Raw genomic sequence first — 16,356 nt, forward strand, 5'->3', positions numbered from 1 at the left:
TTTTCACTTTCCAAACACAGCTTTTCACCCCCAAATGAGTGTTTTGCCTGTAAACTCATATTTTCACCTCTCTCAAGCTGCTGCTTCACCCATTGCATGGGTGTTCTCACTACGCTATCACACATACTATGAGTTTTCCCACCGGTGCTCTCACCCTTGGACGGGTGTTTTCACCCCAGCGGGGTGTTTCGGCCCCCCGACAGGCGCTTTCACCCTCTCGAGGGGTGTTTTGACCTCTGGGACAGTGTTTTAACCCTGCAGGCGGGCGTTTATACCCCCTGGGCGGGTGTTTTCACTGCCCCAGACAAATATTGTTGCTCTGGACGGGTGTTTTCGCCCCCCCAACAAGCGTTGCTGCCTGGGACGTATTTCAGCCCTCGGGTGACTATTTTCACCCCCCAGCAGCCATTTTGACCCCTGGACAAATATTTTCAGCCCCGTGCGGGTGTTTTGACCCCCCATGGACAGGTGTTTTGAAAGCCTCGAACAGCTGTTGTGGCTCTTCAGTGGGTGTTTGCACCCCCAACGAGTGTTGCTGCGCCAAGTAGGTGTTTTGATCCCCCCCGGTGGGTCTTGCTGCCCCAGACGGGTGTTTCAACCCCCCCCCCCAGGCGGGTGTTGCCACCCCGGGCAGGTGTTTTGCCCCCCAGTCAGGTGTTTGGGGCCCCCCAGGCAGCTGTTTCGACCCCCTAGGCGGGTGTTGCTGCCCCAGGTGGGTGTTTTGGTCCCCCCCAAGCGGGTGTTGCCACCCCGGGCGGGTGTTTCGCCTCCCCCTGCGCAGCTGTTTCGACCCCCTAGCTGGGTGTTGCTGCCCTGGGTGGGTGTTTTGGTCCCCCCAGGCGGGTGTTGCCACCCCGGGCGGGTGTTTCGACCCCCTAGGCGGGTGTTGCTGCCCTGGGTGGGTGTTTTGGTCCCCTAGGCGGGTGTTGCTGCACTGGGTGGGTGTTTCGACCCCCCAGGCGGGTGTTTGGGGCCCCCCAGGCAGCTGTTTCGACCCCCTAGGCGGGTGTTGCTGCCCTGGGTGGGTGTTTCGACCCCCCAGGCGGGTATTTGGGGCCCCCCAGGCAGCTGTTTCGACCCCCTAGGCGGGTGTTGCTGCCCTGGGTGGGTGTTTTGACCCCCCAGGCGGGTGTTTGGGGCCCCCCAGACAGCTGTTTCGACCCCCTAGGCGGGTGTTGCTGCCCTGGGTGGGTGTTTCGACCCCCCAGGCGGGTGTTTGGGGCCCCCCAGGCAGCTGTTTCGACCCCCTAGGCGGGTGTTGCCACCCCAGGTGGGTGTTTCGACCCCCTAGGCGGGTGTTTTGACCCCCTCCCCCCCCCCGGGGCAGCTCACCTGGGAGGAGAGGTCGGCCCAGGCGGCGGGCTGGGGGTCGTGCAGGGTCACGGACTTGACCCCCCCCAGCACGAGGTTCTTGGCGATCTCGACGCCGAGGCCCCGCAGCCCCGACACCAGCACGTTCGACGTCTGCATCCGCTTCATCGCCTCGTGGCCCAGCACGTACCTGCCCCGAAGGGGCCCAGGCGTCCGGGGTTGGGGGGGGGGGAAGAGCTCGTGCGACCCCCCCCTTCCATCCCCCAACGGGGCCCAGGTGTCCGGGGTTGGGGGGGGAAAGAGCTGGCGCAGCCCCCGCCCCCTTCCATCCCCTTCCATCCCCCAAAGGGGCCCAGGCGTCCGGGGTTGGGGGGGGGGGAAGAGCTCGTGCGACCCCCCCCCCTTCCATCCCCCAACGGGGCCCAGGCGTCCGGGGTTGGGGGGGGGAAGAGCTTGTGCAACCCCCCCCCCTCCATCCCCCAACGGGGCCCAGGCGTCCGGGGTTGGGGGGGGGGAAGAGCTCGTGCGACCCCCCCCCCCTTCCATCCCCTAAAGGGGCCCAGGCGTCCGGGGTCGGGGGGGGGGAAGAGCTCGTGCGACCCCCCCCCCCCCCATCCCCCAACGGGGCCCAGGCGTCCGGGAAGCCAAATCTGCCCCCCCCCTCGGGGGCTGTCAGCTCCCTGGACACCCTCCCCCGCTCCCCAAGAAAAGGGGGCCCAGGCGTCCGGGCGTCGCCACCTCCCCCCCCCCCCGAACACCGAGGGGCCCAGGCGTCCGGGTGACTCACAGCTGGCGGGAGTAGAGACCCTCATCGATCTCGGTTTCGCCCCCGTTCTTCGCCATGCCCTGGGGGGGGGGGGACACAAGCGGTCACCGGGTGACAACAGGGGGTGCCGGGTGACATCCAGGACCCCCCACCACGGTTTGCAGCCGGGTGACAACAGGCGGCCACGGGGTGATGCCGCTGCTGCCGCTTGGGGGGGGGCGGCACAGGGAAGCGGGGCCGGGGGCGATGCGGGTGACGGCGTGCCGCACCGGGTGACAACCAGGCGACAGTCGGCAACGCCGCCGGGGTGGCCCCAGGGACACCCTGGGGGGGGTGGCACAGGTGACGCTGGCAGGCGCCAGGTGACAGCGGCTGACGCCGCGCGGCGGCCGGGTGACAACCGCGCGCCGCTCCCGTTGCCGGGGACAGCGCAGAGCGGCGCCGGGTGACAAGCGGGTGACACCGGGTGATGCTCCGGTCGCCAGGGGACAGCACGGGGTGACAGCGGGCGCCGCCGGGTGACGCTCCCGTTGCCCGGGGACGGCCGCGGGGAACCGGGGGACCCCCCCTCTCCCCTCCCCCCCCCGGGGTGGGGTGACACTCACGTTGGCGGGGGTGGCGCTGGGTGACGCGGGCGGGACGCTGGGGACGGCGGCGCGGTTGGAGCCCGTCGGCGGCTCGGACCCGGACACGCGGCGCTTCTTCGACAGCGGGGAGCTGGACATCTGCGCGGGACCGGGGGTCAGCGCGGGTCGGGTGACACCCGGGCGCTGGGTGACACCGGGGGGTGATGCCGGAGGGGATGCGGGGCGGTGCCAGGTGACAACACGGTGACGGTGACACCGGAAGGGACAGAGAGCGGCGCTGAGCGGACATCGGGACCCCCCGGGGGTGACACAGCGCTGGGGAGTGACCCGGTGACACTACAGGTGGCACCGGGTGACATTTCAACTGATACCAGCTGACAGCCCAGGGATAAAGAGCTACACAGCGAAGAGAGTAGGAAACACATGGTGGATGTAGGGTGACACCGGGCGGCACCACAACATAACAGGTCTCGTTGGCGGTCGCAGGGTGACACCAGGTGCCAGGCAGTGACACCAAAACGGTACCGGGTGACACACGGTGACACCCAGAGCGTAACCGGTGACGGCTGCTTAGACGCAGCACGACACCCCGGAAACGTCGGGTGACGCCACAAAGACTCCGGCTGACGCCGGAAACAGGTGAGGTGACACTAGGGAATGCCAAACACCACCAATCGCACACAGGTAGTTACAAAAAACAGGCGAAGCACTAGGTGACACCTGCAAACGCTAGATAGTGTTGTAGTACATAAGATTACAACAACTCATGCCAGGTGACACCACCGAAACATCGCGTGATGCTGCAAGGTGTAAAATGACTCTGGGTGACACCAAGTGACACTCGGTGTCACCAAAAGCACACTAAGTGACACCCGGAAAGCACAACCGCCACACAAGCACAGCGTGAGGTGCTGCCGGGCGAGAAGGATGCGGGGTGTCACCGCGGGGGTGCGCAGTGCCGCCAGGTGCCACCCGGGCAGCACCCGCGACACCGGGTGGGGGGTGTAACGTGACACCAGGCGGCACCAGGCGAAACCAGGTGACACCGGGTGGCACCAGAGAGACAGAAACCGACACCGGGGAGACGCAGGGTGTCACCGTGCGGCACCAGGTGTCACCAGGTGTGTGCGAGGTGACACCACGTGACGCTACCAGGTGACACCTGAAAAATACAAAATGGCACCAGGCGACCCCTGAAAGCTGAAAAACACCATCGAGCAGATACAGGCAGAGAGCAGCTGACGCCAAGTGCCACCAGTGACGCACACTGTAACAACACAAAAATACACAGTGACATCAGGTTCAAAAACACAAAGTGACAGCGCGTACCGCCAGCCAGACACAGCGCACCACCGCAAAACTGCAGGGTGGCACCGGGTGACAACAAGCGAGCGCAAAGTGACATTGGGTGACACCGGCGAGGGGCACAGCGTGGCACAGGGTGACACCCGCGGGATGCAAAGTGACAGCAGGAAACATTGCAAGGATGCAGTGTGACACCGGGTGACACCGGGAAGATTCAAGGTGACACCAGGAGAATACTGGGTGATGCTGGGTGACACCAGCTGACACCACAAAGATGCACGGTGACGCTGGACGACACTCGCACTATACAGAATGGCACCAGCTGAAACTGGGGGGATGCGGGGTGGGCGCCGGGTGACACCAGGTGACACCACAGAAACGCAAGGTGGCACCGGGTGACACCAGGTGACACCGGGGGGATGTGGGGTGGTGCTGGGTGACACCAGGTAACACCAGGTGACACCACAGAAATGCAGGGTGGCACCGAGTAACACCAGGGGGATGCGGGGTGGTGCCGGGTGACACCAGGTGACACCGGGGGGGATGCGGGGTGGCACCGGGTGACACCAGGTGACACCGGGGGGATGCGGGGTGGTTCCGGGTGACACCACATGGCACCACAGAAACGCAGGGTGGCACCAGGTGATACCAGATGACACCGGGGGGGTGCGGGGTGGCGCCGGCTGACACCAGGTAACACCACAGAAACGCAGGATGGCACCGGCTGACACCAGGTGACACCGGGGGGATGCAGGGCGGTGGCGGGTGACACCGGGTGACACCAGGTGATGCCAGGGGGATGCAGGGTGGTGCTGGGTAACACCAGGTGACACCGGGGGGATGCAGGGCGGTGCCTGGTAACACCAAGGGACACTGGGGGGGATGCGGGGTGGCGCCGGGTGACACCAGGTGACACCGGTGCGATGCAGGGTGGTGCCAGGGGGATGCGGGGTGGTGCCGGGTGACACCAGGTGACACCAGGAGGACGCGGGGTGACGCCGGGGAGGGACCCACGGCACCCTCCGCTACCCCCACTGCCCGGTGTGTGTGTGTGGGGGGGGGGCGGGCGCAAATCCTGGTCCTGGGGGGTTTTATCCCCCGGTCCCTGTTTTTTTACCCTGAGATTTTTTTCTCCCAGCCCCGCCCCACCGCTCTGGTCTCGGGTATTTTCCCCCACCCTGAATCCCGGGTATTTTAATCCCCCCCCTAGGTCCTGGGTGTTTTCACCCCCCCCAATCCTGGGTATTTTTTTCCCAGTCCTGCATATTACCCCCCTTGCTCCGCCCCGGGAATTTTCATTCCCCCCTCCCCGCTCCCAGGTATTTTCACCCGCCAGCTCCCAGATATTCCCCCACCCTGGTCTCAGGTATTTTGATCCCCCCCGGGTCCCGGGTATTTTCCCAGCCTGGCCTGGCCCGGCCCGTACCAATGAGGCTGCCCAGGCCCCGCCGCCGGGTCCTGCCTGCTCCCGGGTATTTTCCCCCCGGTACCGGGTATTTTCCCGGCCCGGCCCGGCCCGTACCAATGAGGCTGCCCAAGCCCTGCCGCCGGGTCCCGCCTGCTCCCGGGTATTTTCCCCCCGGGTACCGGGTATTTTCCCGACCCGGCCCGGCCCGTACCAATGAGGCTGCCCAGGCCCCGCCGCCGGGTCCCGCCCGCTCCCGCGTATTTTCCCCCCGGGTCCCGGGTGTTTTCCCCCCGGTCCCGGGTATTTTCCCGGCCCGGCCCGTACCAATGAGGCTGTCCAGGCCCCACCACCAGGTCCCGCCTGCTTCCGGGTATTTTCCCCCCGGTCCCGGGTATTTTCCCGGCCCGGCCCGTACCAATGAGGCTGCCCAGCCCCGCCGCCGGGTCCCGCCCGCTCCCGGGTATTTCCCCCCCCCCGGTGCCGGGTATTTTCCCCCCCGGGTCCCAGGTATTTTCCCAACGATCCCGGGTATTTTCCCGGCCCGGCCCATACCAATGAGGCTGCCCAGGCCCCGCCGCCGAGTCCCGCCTGCTCCCGGGTATTTTCCCCCTGGGTCCTGGGTGCTTTCCCCCCGGTACCGGGTATTTTCCCCCCGGTACCGGGTGTTTTCCTGGCCCGGCTTGGCCCGTACCAATGAGGCTGCCCAGGCCCCGCCGCCGGGTCCCGCCCGCTCCCGGGTATTTTCACCCCCGGGTCCCGGGTGTTTTCCCCCCGGTCCCGGGTATTTTCCCCCCGGTACCGGGTATTTTCCCGGCCCGGCCCGGCCCGTACCAATGAGGCTGCCCAGGCCCCGCCGGCGGGTCCCGCCCGCTCCCGGGTATTTTCCCCCCGGGTCCCGGGTATTTTCCCCCCGGTCCCAGGTATTTTCCCCCCGGTACCAGGTGTTTTCCCGGCCCGGCCCGGCCCGTACCAATGAGCCTGCCCAGGCCCCGCCGCCGGGTCCCGCCCGCTCCCGGGTATTTTCCCCCCGGGTCCCGGGTATTTTCCCCCCGGTCCCGGGTATTTTCCCCCCGGTCCCGGGTGTTTTCCCGGCCCGGCCCGGCCCGTACCAATGAGGCTGCCCAGGCCCCGCCGCCGGGTCCCGCCCGCTCCCGGGTATTTTCCCCCCGGGTCCCGGGTATTTTCCCCCCGGTACCGGGTATTTTCCCCCCGGTCCCGGGTGTTTTCCCGGCCCGGCCCGGCCCGTACCAATGAGGCTGCCCAGGCCCCGCCGCCGGGTCCCGCCCGCTCCCGGGTATTTTCACCCCCGGGTCCCGGGTGTTTTCCCCCCGGTCCCGGGTATTTTCCCCCCGGTCCCGGGTGTTTTCCCGGCCCGGCCCGGCCCGTACCAATGAGGCTGCCCAGGCCCCGCCGCCGGGTCCCGCCCGCTCCCGGGTATTTTCCCCCCGGGTCCCGGGTATTTTCCCCCCGGTACCGGGTATTTTCCCCCCGGTCCCGGGTGTTTTTCCGGCCCGGCCCGGCCCGTACCAATGAGGCTGCCCAGGCCCCGCCGCCGGGTCCCGCCCGCTCCCGGGTATTTTCCCCCCGGGTCCCGGGTATTTTCCCCCCGGTCCCGGGTATTTTCCCCCCGGTCCCGGGTGTTTTTCCGGCCCGGCCCGGCCCGTACCAATGAGGCTGCCCAGGCCCCGCCGCCGGGTCCCGCCCGCTCCCGGGTATTTTCCCCCCGGGTCCCGGGCATTTTCCCCCCGGTCCCGGGTATTTTCCCCCCGGTCCCGGGTGTTTTCCCGGCCCGGCCCGGCCCGTACCAATGAGGCTGCCCAGGCCCTGCCGCCGGGTCCCGCCCGCTCCCGGGTATTTTCACCCCCGGGTCCCGGGTATTTTCCCCCCGGTCCCGGGTATTTTCCCCCCGGTCCCAGGTGTTTTCCCGGCCCGGCCCGGCCCGTACCAATGAGGCTGCCCAGGCCCCGCCGCCGGGTCCCGCCCGCTCCCGGGTATTTTCCCCCCGGGTCCCGGGTATTTTCCCCCCGGTCCCGGGTATTTTCCCCCCGGTCCCGGGTGTTTTCCCGGCCCGGCCCGGCCCGTACCAATGAGGCTGCCCAGGCCCCGCCGCCGGGTCCCGCCCGCTCCCGGGTATTTTCCCCCCGGGTCCCGGGTATTTTCCCCCCGGTACCGGGTATTTTCCCCCCGGTCCCGGGTGTTTTTCCGGCCCGGCCCGGCCCGTACCAATGAGGCTGCCCAGGCCCCGCCGCCGGGTCCCGCCCGCTCCCGGGTATTTTCCCCCCGGGTCCCGGGTATTTTCCCCCCGGTACCGGGTATTTTCCCCCCGGTACCGGGTGTTTTCCCGGCCCGGCCCGGCCCGTACCAATGAGGCTGCCCAGGCCCCGCCGCCGGGTCCCGCCCGCTCCCGGGTATTTTCACCCCCGGGTCCCGGGTATTTTCCCCCCGGTCCCGGGTATTTTCCCCCCGGTCCCGGGTGTTTTCCCGGCCCGGCCCGTACCAATGAGGCTGCCCAGGCCCCGCCGCCGGGTCCCGCCCGCTCCCGGGTATTTTCCCCCCGGGTCCCGGGTATTTTCCCCCCGGTCCCGGGTATTTTCCCCCCGGTCCCGGGTGTTTTTCCGGCCCGGCCCGGCCCGTACCAATGAGGCTGCCCAGGCCCCGCCGCCGGGTCCCGCCCGCTCCCGGGTATTTTCCCCCCGGGTCCCGGGCATTTTCCCCCCGGTCCCGGGTATTTTCCCCCCGGTCCCGGGTGTTTTTCCGGCCCGGCCCGGCCCGTACCAATGAGGCTGCCCAGGCCCCGCCGCCGGGTCCCGCCCGCTCCCGGGTATTTTCCCCCCGGGTCCCGGGTATTTTCCCCCCGGTCCCGGGTATTTTCCCCCCGGTCCCGGGTGTTTTTCCGGCCCGGCCCGGCCCGTACCAATGAGGCTGCCCAGGCCCCGCCGCCGGGTCCCGCCCGCTCCCGGGTATTTTCCCCCCGGGTCCCGGGTATTTTCCCCCCGGTCCCGGGTATTTTCCCCCCGGTCCCGGGTGTTTTCCCGGCCCGGCCCGGCCCGTACCAATGAGGCTGCCCAGGCCCCGCCGCCGGGTCCCGCCCGCTCCCGGGTATTTTCACCCCCGGGTCCCGGGTATTTTCCCCCCGGTACCGGGTATTTTCCCCCCGGTCCCGGGTGTTTTCCCGGCCCGGCCCGGCCCGTACCAATGAGGCTGCCCAGGCCCCGCCGCCGGGTCCCGCCCGCTCCCGGGTATTTTCCCCCCGGGTCCCGGGTATTTTCCCCCCGGTCCCGGGTATTTTCCCCCCGGTCCCGGGTGTTTTCCCGGCCCGGCCCGGCCCGTACCAATGAGGCTGCCCAGGCCCCGCCGCCGGGTCCCGCCCGCTCCCGGGTATTTTCCCCCCGGGTCCCGGGTATTTTCCCCCTGGTACCGGGTATTTTCCCCCCGGTCCCGGGTGTTTTTCCGGCCCGGCCCGGCCCGTACCAATGAGGCTGCCCAGGCCCCGCCGCCGGGTCCCGCCCGCTCCCGGGTATTTTCCCCCCGGGTCCCGGGTATTTTCCCCCCGGTCCCGGGTGTTTTCCCGGCCCGGCCCGGCCCGTACCAATGAGGCTGCCCAGGCCCCGCCGGCGGGTCCCGCCCGCTCCCGGGTATTTTCCCCCCGGGTCCCGGGTATTTTCCCCCCGGTCCCGGGTATTTTCCCCCCGGTCCCGGGTGTTTTCCCGGCCCGGCCCGGCCCGTACCAATGAGGCTGCCCAGGCCCCGCCGCCGGGTCCCGCCCGCTCCCGGGTATTTTCACCCCCGGGTCCCGGGTATTTTCCCCCCGGTCCCGGGTATTTTCCCCCCGGTCCCGGGTGTTTTCCCGGCCCGGCCCGGCCCGTACCAATGAGGCTGCCCAGGCCCCGCCGCCGGGTCCCGCCCGCTCCCGGGTATTTTCCCCCCGGGTCCCGGGTATTTTCCCCCCGGTCCCGGGTATTTTCCCCCCGGTACCGGGTATTTTCCCGGCCCGGCCCGGCCCGTACCAATGAGGCTGCCCAGGCCCCGCCGCCGGGTCCCGCCCGCTCCCGGGTATTTTCCCCCCGGGTCCCGGGTATTTTCCCCCCGGTCCCGGGTATTTTCCCCCCGGTCCCGGGTATTTTCCCGGCCCGGCCCGGCCCGTACCAATGAGGCTGCCCAGGCCCCGCCGCCGGGTCCCGCCCGCTCCCGGGTATTTTCCCCCCGGGTCCCGGGTATTTTCCCCCCGGTCCCGGGTATTTTCCCCCCGGTCCCGGGTGTTTTCCCGGCCCGGCCCGGCCCGTACCAATGAGGCTGCCCAGGCCCCGCCGCCGGGTCCCGCCCGCTCCGCTCCGCTCCGCTCCGCTCGGCTCCTCCGCGACAAGATGGCGGCGGCGGCGGGGCCGGAACAAAACCGCCTCCCCTCCCCCTCCCGCCCCCCCCCCCCTCGCGCGCCGCCCCGCCCCCGCCGCCTCCTCATTGGCCGCCGCTCCCGCCGCGCCGCCTCCCCATTGGCCGCCGCTCCCGCGGCTCCGCCCCGCCCCCGCCGCCTCCCCATTGGCCGCCGCTCCCGCCGCTCCCGCCTCCTCATTGGCCGCCGCTCCCGCCGCTCCCGCGGCTCCGCCCCGCCCCCGCCGCCTCCCCATTGGCCGCCGCTCCCTTCCCCCCGCCCCCTCCGCTCCCGCGTTACCCGGATGCGGAAGCTCCGCCCACCGCTCCGCATGCGGCACGCAGCCGGCGGGAAGGGGCGGGGCCTCGTGACGCAGCACCGCGCTACGGCGGCCGAGAGGGGCCCTAAGGGGGGGGGCCTCTGGTGACGTCAGGGCGCGCCGCGGGGGCCGCTGGGAGCTGTAGGCCGGGAGGAGGAGGGCGGGGAGGGGGCCGCGCCCCCCCCCCCCCCCAACGAGGGGCCCAGGCGTCCGGGAACCCTCACGTGAAGGGCCCAGGCGTCCGGGTGGCCCCATCACAAGGGGCCCAGGTGTCCGGGAGCCTTCGTGACCCCCCCGGCCCCCCCCCATCACCACCAGCTCCAAAGAAACGGGCCCAGGAGTCCGAGCAGCCTCTCAAGAGCGGGCCCAGGCGTCCGGGCGTTTATTACTGCCCCTCCCCCCCCCCAACCCATACACACCCCGGTGACGGAGGAGCGGGCCCAGGCGTCCGGGAAAAAGGGGCCCAGGCGTCCGGGGAAGGGCCCAGGCGTCTGGGGAAGGGCCCAGGCGTCCGGGAAAAAGGGGCCCAGGCGTCCGGGGAAGGGCCCAGGCGTCTGGGAAGGGGCCCAGGCGTCCGGGGAAGGGCCCAGGCATCTGGGAAGGGGCCCAGGCGTCCGGGAAAAAGGGGCCCAGGCGTCCGGGGAAGGGCCCAGGTGTCTGGGAAGGGGCCCAGGCGTCCGGGGAAGGGGCCCAGGCGTCCGGGGAACGAGTCTAGATGTCCAAGCGAAGCACCAAGGTGTCCAGCGAAGGGGCCCAGGCGTCCGGCGAAGGAGCCCAGGCGTCCCGGAAAGGGACCCGGGCGTCCGGGCGAAGGGGCCCAGGCGTCCGGGGCAGGGGCCCAGGCGTCCGGCTCAGGCGTCGCCGGGGGCGGGGGGGGGGCAGCGGCAGCCGCGCCGGGTCGTAGTAGTCGGGCGTCACCGGCGGGAGCCCCAGGGCCTCGCGCGCCCGCAGCTGCCGCTCGGCCTCCCGCCGCGCCCACTCCCGCAGCCTGCCGGGGGGGGGGCCCAGGCGTCCGGGTGAGCCGCCGCTGAGGGGCCCAGGCGTCCGGGGGAGCCCCTCCCCTCCCTCCCCTCCCTCCCTCCCCCCCACTGCTGCCTGCAGGAGGCTGCAAAACGCTGTGGAATGGGGGGAGAGGGGGCCCAGGCGTCCGGGAACCACCCAATGAGGGGCCCAGGCGTCCGGGTGTTCCCCAGAAGGGGCCCAGGCGTCCGGGAACCCTCCCCCAAGGGGCCCAGGCGTCCGGGTGTTCCCCAGAAGGGGCCCAGGCGTCCGGGAACCCTCCCCCAAGGGGCCCAGGCATCCGGGAACCTGCTCCCAAGGGGCCCAGGTGTCCGGGAACCCTCCCCCAAGGGGCCCAGGCGTCCGGGTGTTCCCCAGAAGGGGCCCAGGCGTCCGGGAACCCTCCCCAAAGGGGCCCAGGCGTCCGGGTGCTCCCCAGAAGGGGCCCAGGTGTCCGGGAAACCCTCCCCCAAGGGGCCCAGGCATCCGGGAACCTGCTCCCAAGGGGCCCAGGCGTCCGGGAACCCTCCCCCAACGGGCCCAGGTGTCCGAGAACACCCCCGCGAGGGGCCCAGGCATCCGGGCGCTCCCCCCAAAGGGGCCCAGGCGTCCGAGAACACCCCCGCGAGGGGCCCAGGCATCCGGGCGCTCCCCCCCCAAAGGGGCCCAGGCGTCCGAGAACACCCCCGCGAGGGGCCCAGGCGTCCGGGCGCTCCCCCCTAAAGGGGCCCAGGTGTCCGAGAACACCCCCGCGAATGGCCCAGGCGTCCGGTTCTTCCCCGGAAGGGGCCCAGGCGACCGGGAACCCCCTCTGCGAAGGGCCCAGGCGTCCGGGCGGTGCCGCCCCACCCCCCCCCGCCGGCCCGGACGCCTGGGCCCCTCACCCGTAGTCGGGCAGGTAGCGCAGGAAGAGGGAGCCGAGGACGATGGCGACGGAGACGCCGGCCACGAAGGCCGCCCGCATGTTGAGCGCGTCGGCGGCCGGGTCCTCGGCGAAGCCGTGCGTGTCCGGGTGCTGCGGGCGGCGCCCGGACGCCTGGGTCCCCGCCCCCCCGGCCCCGCCCCCTCCCCCCCCGGCCCCGCCCCCCCGGCCCCGCCGGGGCCCAGGCGTCCGGGCGCAGCCCCTCCGCTTCCCCCCTCCCCCCTCGCAACAACCGCCGCCGCCGCTGCAGAGCGCTGGCTCCGCCCCCCACCGAGCCGCAAGCCACGCCCACCCTTCCCGGGAGCCGCCCCCCACCCCTCGTGGCCACGCCCCACCCCTCGTGGCCACGCCCCCCACCCCCCCACCCCGCTTGCTCCCTCTCCCGCTCCACCTGTGCTTGAGGGCTGCGGCCGGCCCCGCCCCCCCAAGCCCCGCCCCCGTAGCGCTGCGGCCGGCCCCGCCCCCCAAGCCCCGCCCCCACGCTGTGGCTGGCCCCGCCCCCACAATGCTATGACTCGCCCCGCCCCTACAACGCTACGGCTGGCCCCGCCCCCAAGCACCACCCCCATGATGCTGCAGCTGGCCCCGCCCCCTGCCCCGCCCCTCCTAACACTGCAGCTGGCCCCGCCCCCAAGCCCCGCCCCCAAAATCCTGTGTCTGGCCCCGCCCCCATAATGATGTGACAGGCCCGCCCCCGCCCCAAGCCCCGCCCCCAATGCTTTGGCTGGCCCGCCCCCCATACTGCTGCACCTGGCCCCGCCCCCATCCCCAAGCCCCGCCCCCACGCGGCTCTCCACCATGCCCCGCCCGGCCCCGCCCCCCTCATGCCAAGCCCCGCCCCCTGCCGCCTCGAGGTGCCGCAGAACGCAGGGGCGCTGGCCCCGCCCCTCCGCGCCCCAAGCCCCGCCCCCTTCATAACGCCACGCTAGGCCCCGCCCCCTCCTCAGCAAGCCCCGCCCCCTCGTCCTCGGCAAGCCCCGCCCCCTCGTCCTCGGCAAGCCCCGCCCCCTCCTCAGCAAGCCCCGCCCCCTCCTCAGCAAGCCCCGCCCCCCTCCTCAGCAAGCCCCGCCCCCTCGTCCTCAGCAAGCCCCGCCCCCTCCTCAGCAAGCCCCGCCCCGCCTCAGCAAGCCCCGCCCCGCCTCCGCAAGCCCCGCCCCCTCCCCAGCAAGCCCCGCCCCCCGCGGCCGGGCTGACCTTGCGCTGCACCGCCCACATGGCGTCCTCCTCGTGGGCGGGGCGGGCGGCGGCGCTCAGGGAGGTGGAGCCGGACCCGGACCCGGACCCGGAGCCGGACCCGGACCCGGAGCCGGACCCGGAAGCGGAAGCGGAAGCGGAACCGACCCAGCGCCGCCGCGCCCCGCTCCCGGCCGCCCGCAGCGCCCGCAGCGCCCGCCCGCACCCCGCCAGCGCCGCCATCGCCCGGCGCGCCGGAAGCGGAAACCCCGCCCGGCAGCCGCGCCCGCCGCGCCGCTCTGTCCCGCTCCCTCCGCCACCCTCCTCGCTGGTGCCCGTTGTGACGTCACGCGCTTTCCCAACACCCAATCAGCGCCGGCCGCGGCGGGAAGCGGCTCGGCCAATGGGCTGCGCGCGGCGGCGGGGCGGGGCGGCGGCGCGGGCCAATGGCGGAGGAGGAGCGCGGCGGCGGGGCGGGGCGCAGGGCGGCCGCCATTTTGCGGGCCGGCGGCGGCGGCGGCGGCGGGTGACGGGAGCGGCCGGTGCCGCCGCTCGAGCAGCGCCCACAGGTCGGGCCCGGGCGGGGGCGGGGCTTACCGGGACCGGGGGGGCGGGGCTTACCGGGGCGGAGGAGGGGGCGGGGCTTGCCCAGGGGGCGGGGCTTACCGGCAGCGCCGGCGCTTCCCCTCCCCCCCCTTCCCCCCCTCCCCTCCCCCCCCCGCGGCCGAGGCGGGAGGATGATTGACAGGCGGGAGGGGCGGGGCCGCGCCGCCCCATTGGCTGGCGGCCGCCAGGGGGCGGGGCCGCGCCGGGTTTGATTGGCGGGCCCGGCCCGCGGAGGAAGGGCGGGGCCTGCGGGCGAGAAGGGGGGTGTGGCGTCGAGGGGGGGCGGGGTCTTGTATGCTAATTAGGGGGCGGGGTCACCCAGGAGGGGGGCGTTTCCCACAATGCCCTGCGGCAGGGCCCAGGGCCCCCCCCAATCTGCCTCGTTGGCCCTCCAGTTCCCTCCCAGTTACCCCCAGTTCCTCCCAGTTACCCCTAGTTCCTCCCAGTTACCCCCAGTTTGCTTCCAGTTACCCCCAGTTCCCTCCCAGTTACCCCCAGTTTCCATCCAGTTACCCCAGTTCCTTCCCAGTTACCCCTAATTTCTCCCAGTTCCCTCCCAGTTACCCCCAGTTCCCTCCCAGTTACCCCTAATTCCTCCCACTTCCCTCCCAGTTACCCCAGTTCCCTCTCAGTTATCCCTAGTTCCCTCCCAGTTACCCCCAGTTCCCTCCCCGTTACCCCTAGTTCCCTCCCAGTTACCCCCGCTGTCTCCCAGTCCCTCCCAGTTGCCCCCCAGCCTGCCCATTGGCCTCCCCAGTCCATCCCAGTTCCCTCCCAGTGCCTTCCCTTTCCCTCTTCGTTGCTCCTCTGTCCCTCCCAGTTACCTCCAGTTGCCCCCCAGTCTGCCCAGTGCCCACATTTGGCCCCCAGCACGTCCCAGTTGCCCCCAGACCCCTTCCAGTTGCCCCCAGTCCATCCCAGTTACCCCCAGTGTCTCCCAGACCCACCCAGTTGCGCCTCACCGGCTCCCCATCCTTCCCAGTTCCCCCCCTCCTGTTGCCTTCCTTGTTGGCCCCCAGTCCCTCCCAGTTATTCCCAGTTGCCCCCCAGTCCGCCCAGTGCCCACATTTGGCCCCCAGCACATCCCGGTTGCCCCCAGTCCATCCCAGTTACCCCCAGTGTATCCCAGTCCCTCCCAGTTGCCCTTCAGTCTGCCCCCTGACCCCATCGCCCCCCCAGTCCTTCCCAGTTCCCTCCCACTCCCTCCCAGTGCTCTTCACTTTTCTCCTCATTGCCCCCACAGTTCCTCCCAGTTATCCCCAGTTGCCCCCCCCAGCACTGCCCAGTGCCCACATTTGCCTCCCAGCACATCCCAGTTGCCCCCAGTTGCCTCCCATTCGCTCCCTGTCCCTCCCAGTTGCCTCCCAGTCCGTCCAGTGCCCGCACTGGTGCCTCAGGGTCTTGCATTTGCCCCCCCCCCGCAAGCCCCAGTTCCGTCGCTTGCTCTCCCAGTTGCCTCCCAGTGCATCCCAGTGTGGCTCAGTCCCCCCCCAGTGCCCCCCAAGTCTGCCCCACCTCCTCTGGTGCCCTTAGGCGTCTCCCAGGCGCCCCCCCGGGGTCCCTACCTGCCCCCCCAGTCTCTCCCAGTTACACCCAGCTCCTCGCTCACCCCCCCCCACCAGGTGCCACTGGGGTGACGCCAGCGCCATGGAGTACGAGCGGAGGTACGGGGGGGGGACCCGAAAATGGGGGGGGCGGACCCGAAAATGGGGGGTGGGACCCAAAAATGGGGGAGGGGGACGGGGGGGGGACCCCAGGAAAAAGGGGACAAGAGGGGGGAACCAAAATCGTGAGGAACGGCCCAAAGTGGGGCCAAAGGGGGGGGGGGACTCAAAATGGGGGACACAGGAGGGACGGGGGGGCAAAAGTGGGGGGAACTGCGAAATGGGGTGAAAGGGGGGCTTAAAATGGGGGGGGGCTGCGACCGGGGGGGAGCCTAAAAGGGGGGAACATGGCGGGGGGGGATGTGGGGGACCCCAAAATGGGGGAACATGGAGGGGAACGTGGGGGGGGGACGTGGGGGACCCCAAAAGGGGGGAACATGGGGGGGAACGTTGTGGGGGGGGATGTGGGGGACCCCAAAAGGGGGGAACATGGGGGGGGAATGTGGTGGGGGGACCCCAAAATGGGGGAATGTGGGGGGGGGGACGTTGTGGGGGGGGACGTGGGGGACCCCAAAATGGGGGGAACATGGTGGGGGGGGGGAACCGGAAGCATGAGGAACCCTAAAGCTGAGGGTCGAGGGGGGACCCGAAAAGGGGCGACACGGGGGCAAAATGGCGCCCACGGTGGGGGGACTGGAAAAGGCGGGACGCCGGGAAGCCATGATGGATCTGGGGGGAGGGGGGCGGCCTGGGGGGGGGGTCGCAGGGTGTGGAGGGGGGCGCTGAGGGGGGGTTTGGGGTGTTTTGGGCTGTTTTAGGGTGTTTTGGGCTGTTTGTCTTAGGGTGTTTTAGAGTGTTTGGAATGTTTCAGGGTGTTTTAGGGGTGTTTCAGAGTGTTATAGGGGTGTTTTAGGCTGTTTTGGGGTGTTTTAGGGTGTTTTAGGGTGTTGTTGGGGTGTTTTAGGGTGTTTTGGGGGTACTCGTTTT

The 16,356-nt window shown here is 70.8% G+C and overlaps 3 protein-coding genes across 3 annotated transcripts in view; 1 reads left to right on the plus strand and 2 right to left on the minus strand.

Annotated features, from left to right (window-relative positions):
- The window catches only part of LOC134154184 (ubiquitin-like modifier-activating enzyme 1), a gene marked incomplete at its 3' end in the record, with an annotated part of 30,935 nt that extends 21,190 nt beyond the window's left edge, over positions 1 to 9,745 (minus strand). Inside the window, 4 exon segments of the mRNA XM_062600898.1 lie at positions 1,333 to 1,501; positions 2,099 to 2,157; positions 2,683 to 2,802; positions 9,663 to 9,745. Coding sequence (XP_062456882.1) covers positions 1,333 to 1,501; positions 2,099 to 2,157; positions 2,683 to 2,802 — 348 coding nt within the window.
- Positions 9,746 to 10,419: 674 nt separating this feature from the next.
- NDUFB11 (NADH:ubiquinone oxidoreductase subunit B11) lies at positions 10,420 to 13,417 on the minus strand. The gene is made up of 3 exons (XM_062600900.1): positions 13,181 to 13,417; positions 11,949 to 12,079; positions 10,420 to 11,053 (listed from the first exon to the last, which is right to left on the minus strand). Exons 1-3 carry the CDS (start codon positions 13,400 to 13,402, stop codon positions 10,777 to 10,779), a joined length of 630 nt encoding a protein of 209 aa, XP_062456884.1. The 5' UTR covers positions 13,403 to 13,417; the 3' UTR covers positions 10,420 to 10,776.
- Positions 13,418 to 13,658: 241 nt separating this feature from the next.
- The window catches only part of LOC134154186 (RNA-binding protein 10-like), a gene marked incomplete at its 3' end in the record, with an annotated part of 28,343 nt that continues 25,645 nt past the window's right edge, over positions 13,659 to 16,356 (plus strand). The window contains 2 exon segments of the mRNA XM_062600901.1: positions 13,659 to 13,728; positions 15,388 to 15,429. Coding sequence (XP_062456885.1) covers positions 15,413 to 15,429 — 17 coding nt within the window.

The sequence above is a fragment of the Rhea pennata genome, unplaced genomic scaffold, assembly GCF_028389875.1.
Source record: "Rhea pennata isolate bPtePen1 unplaced genomic scaffold, bPtePen1.pri scaffold_150, whole genome shotgun sequence".
NCBI classification, from domain to species: Eukaryota; Metazoa; Chordata; class Aves; order Rheiformes; family Rheidae; genus Rhea; species Rhea pennata.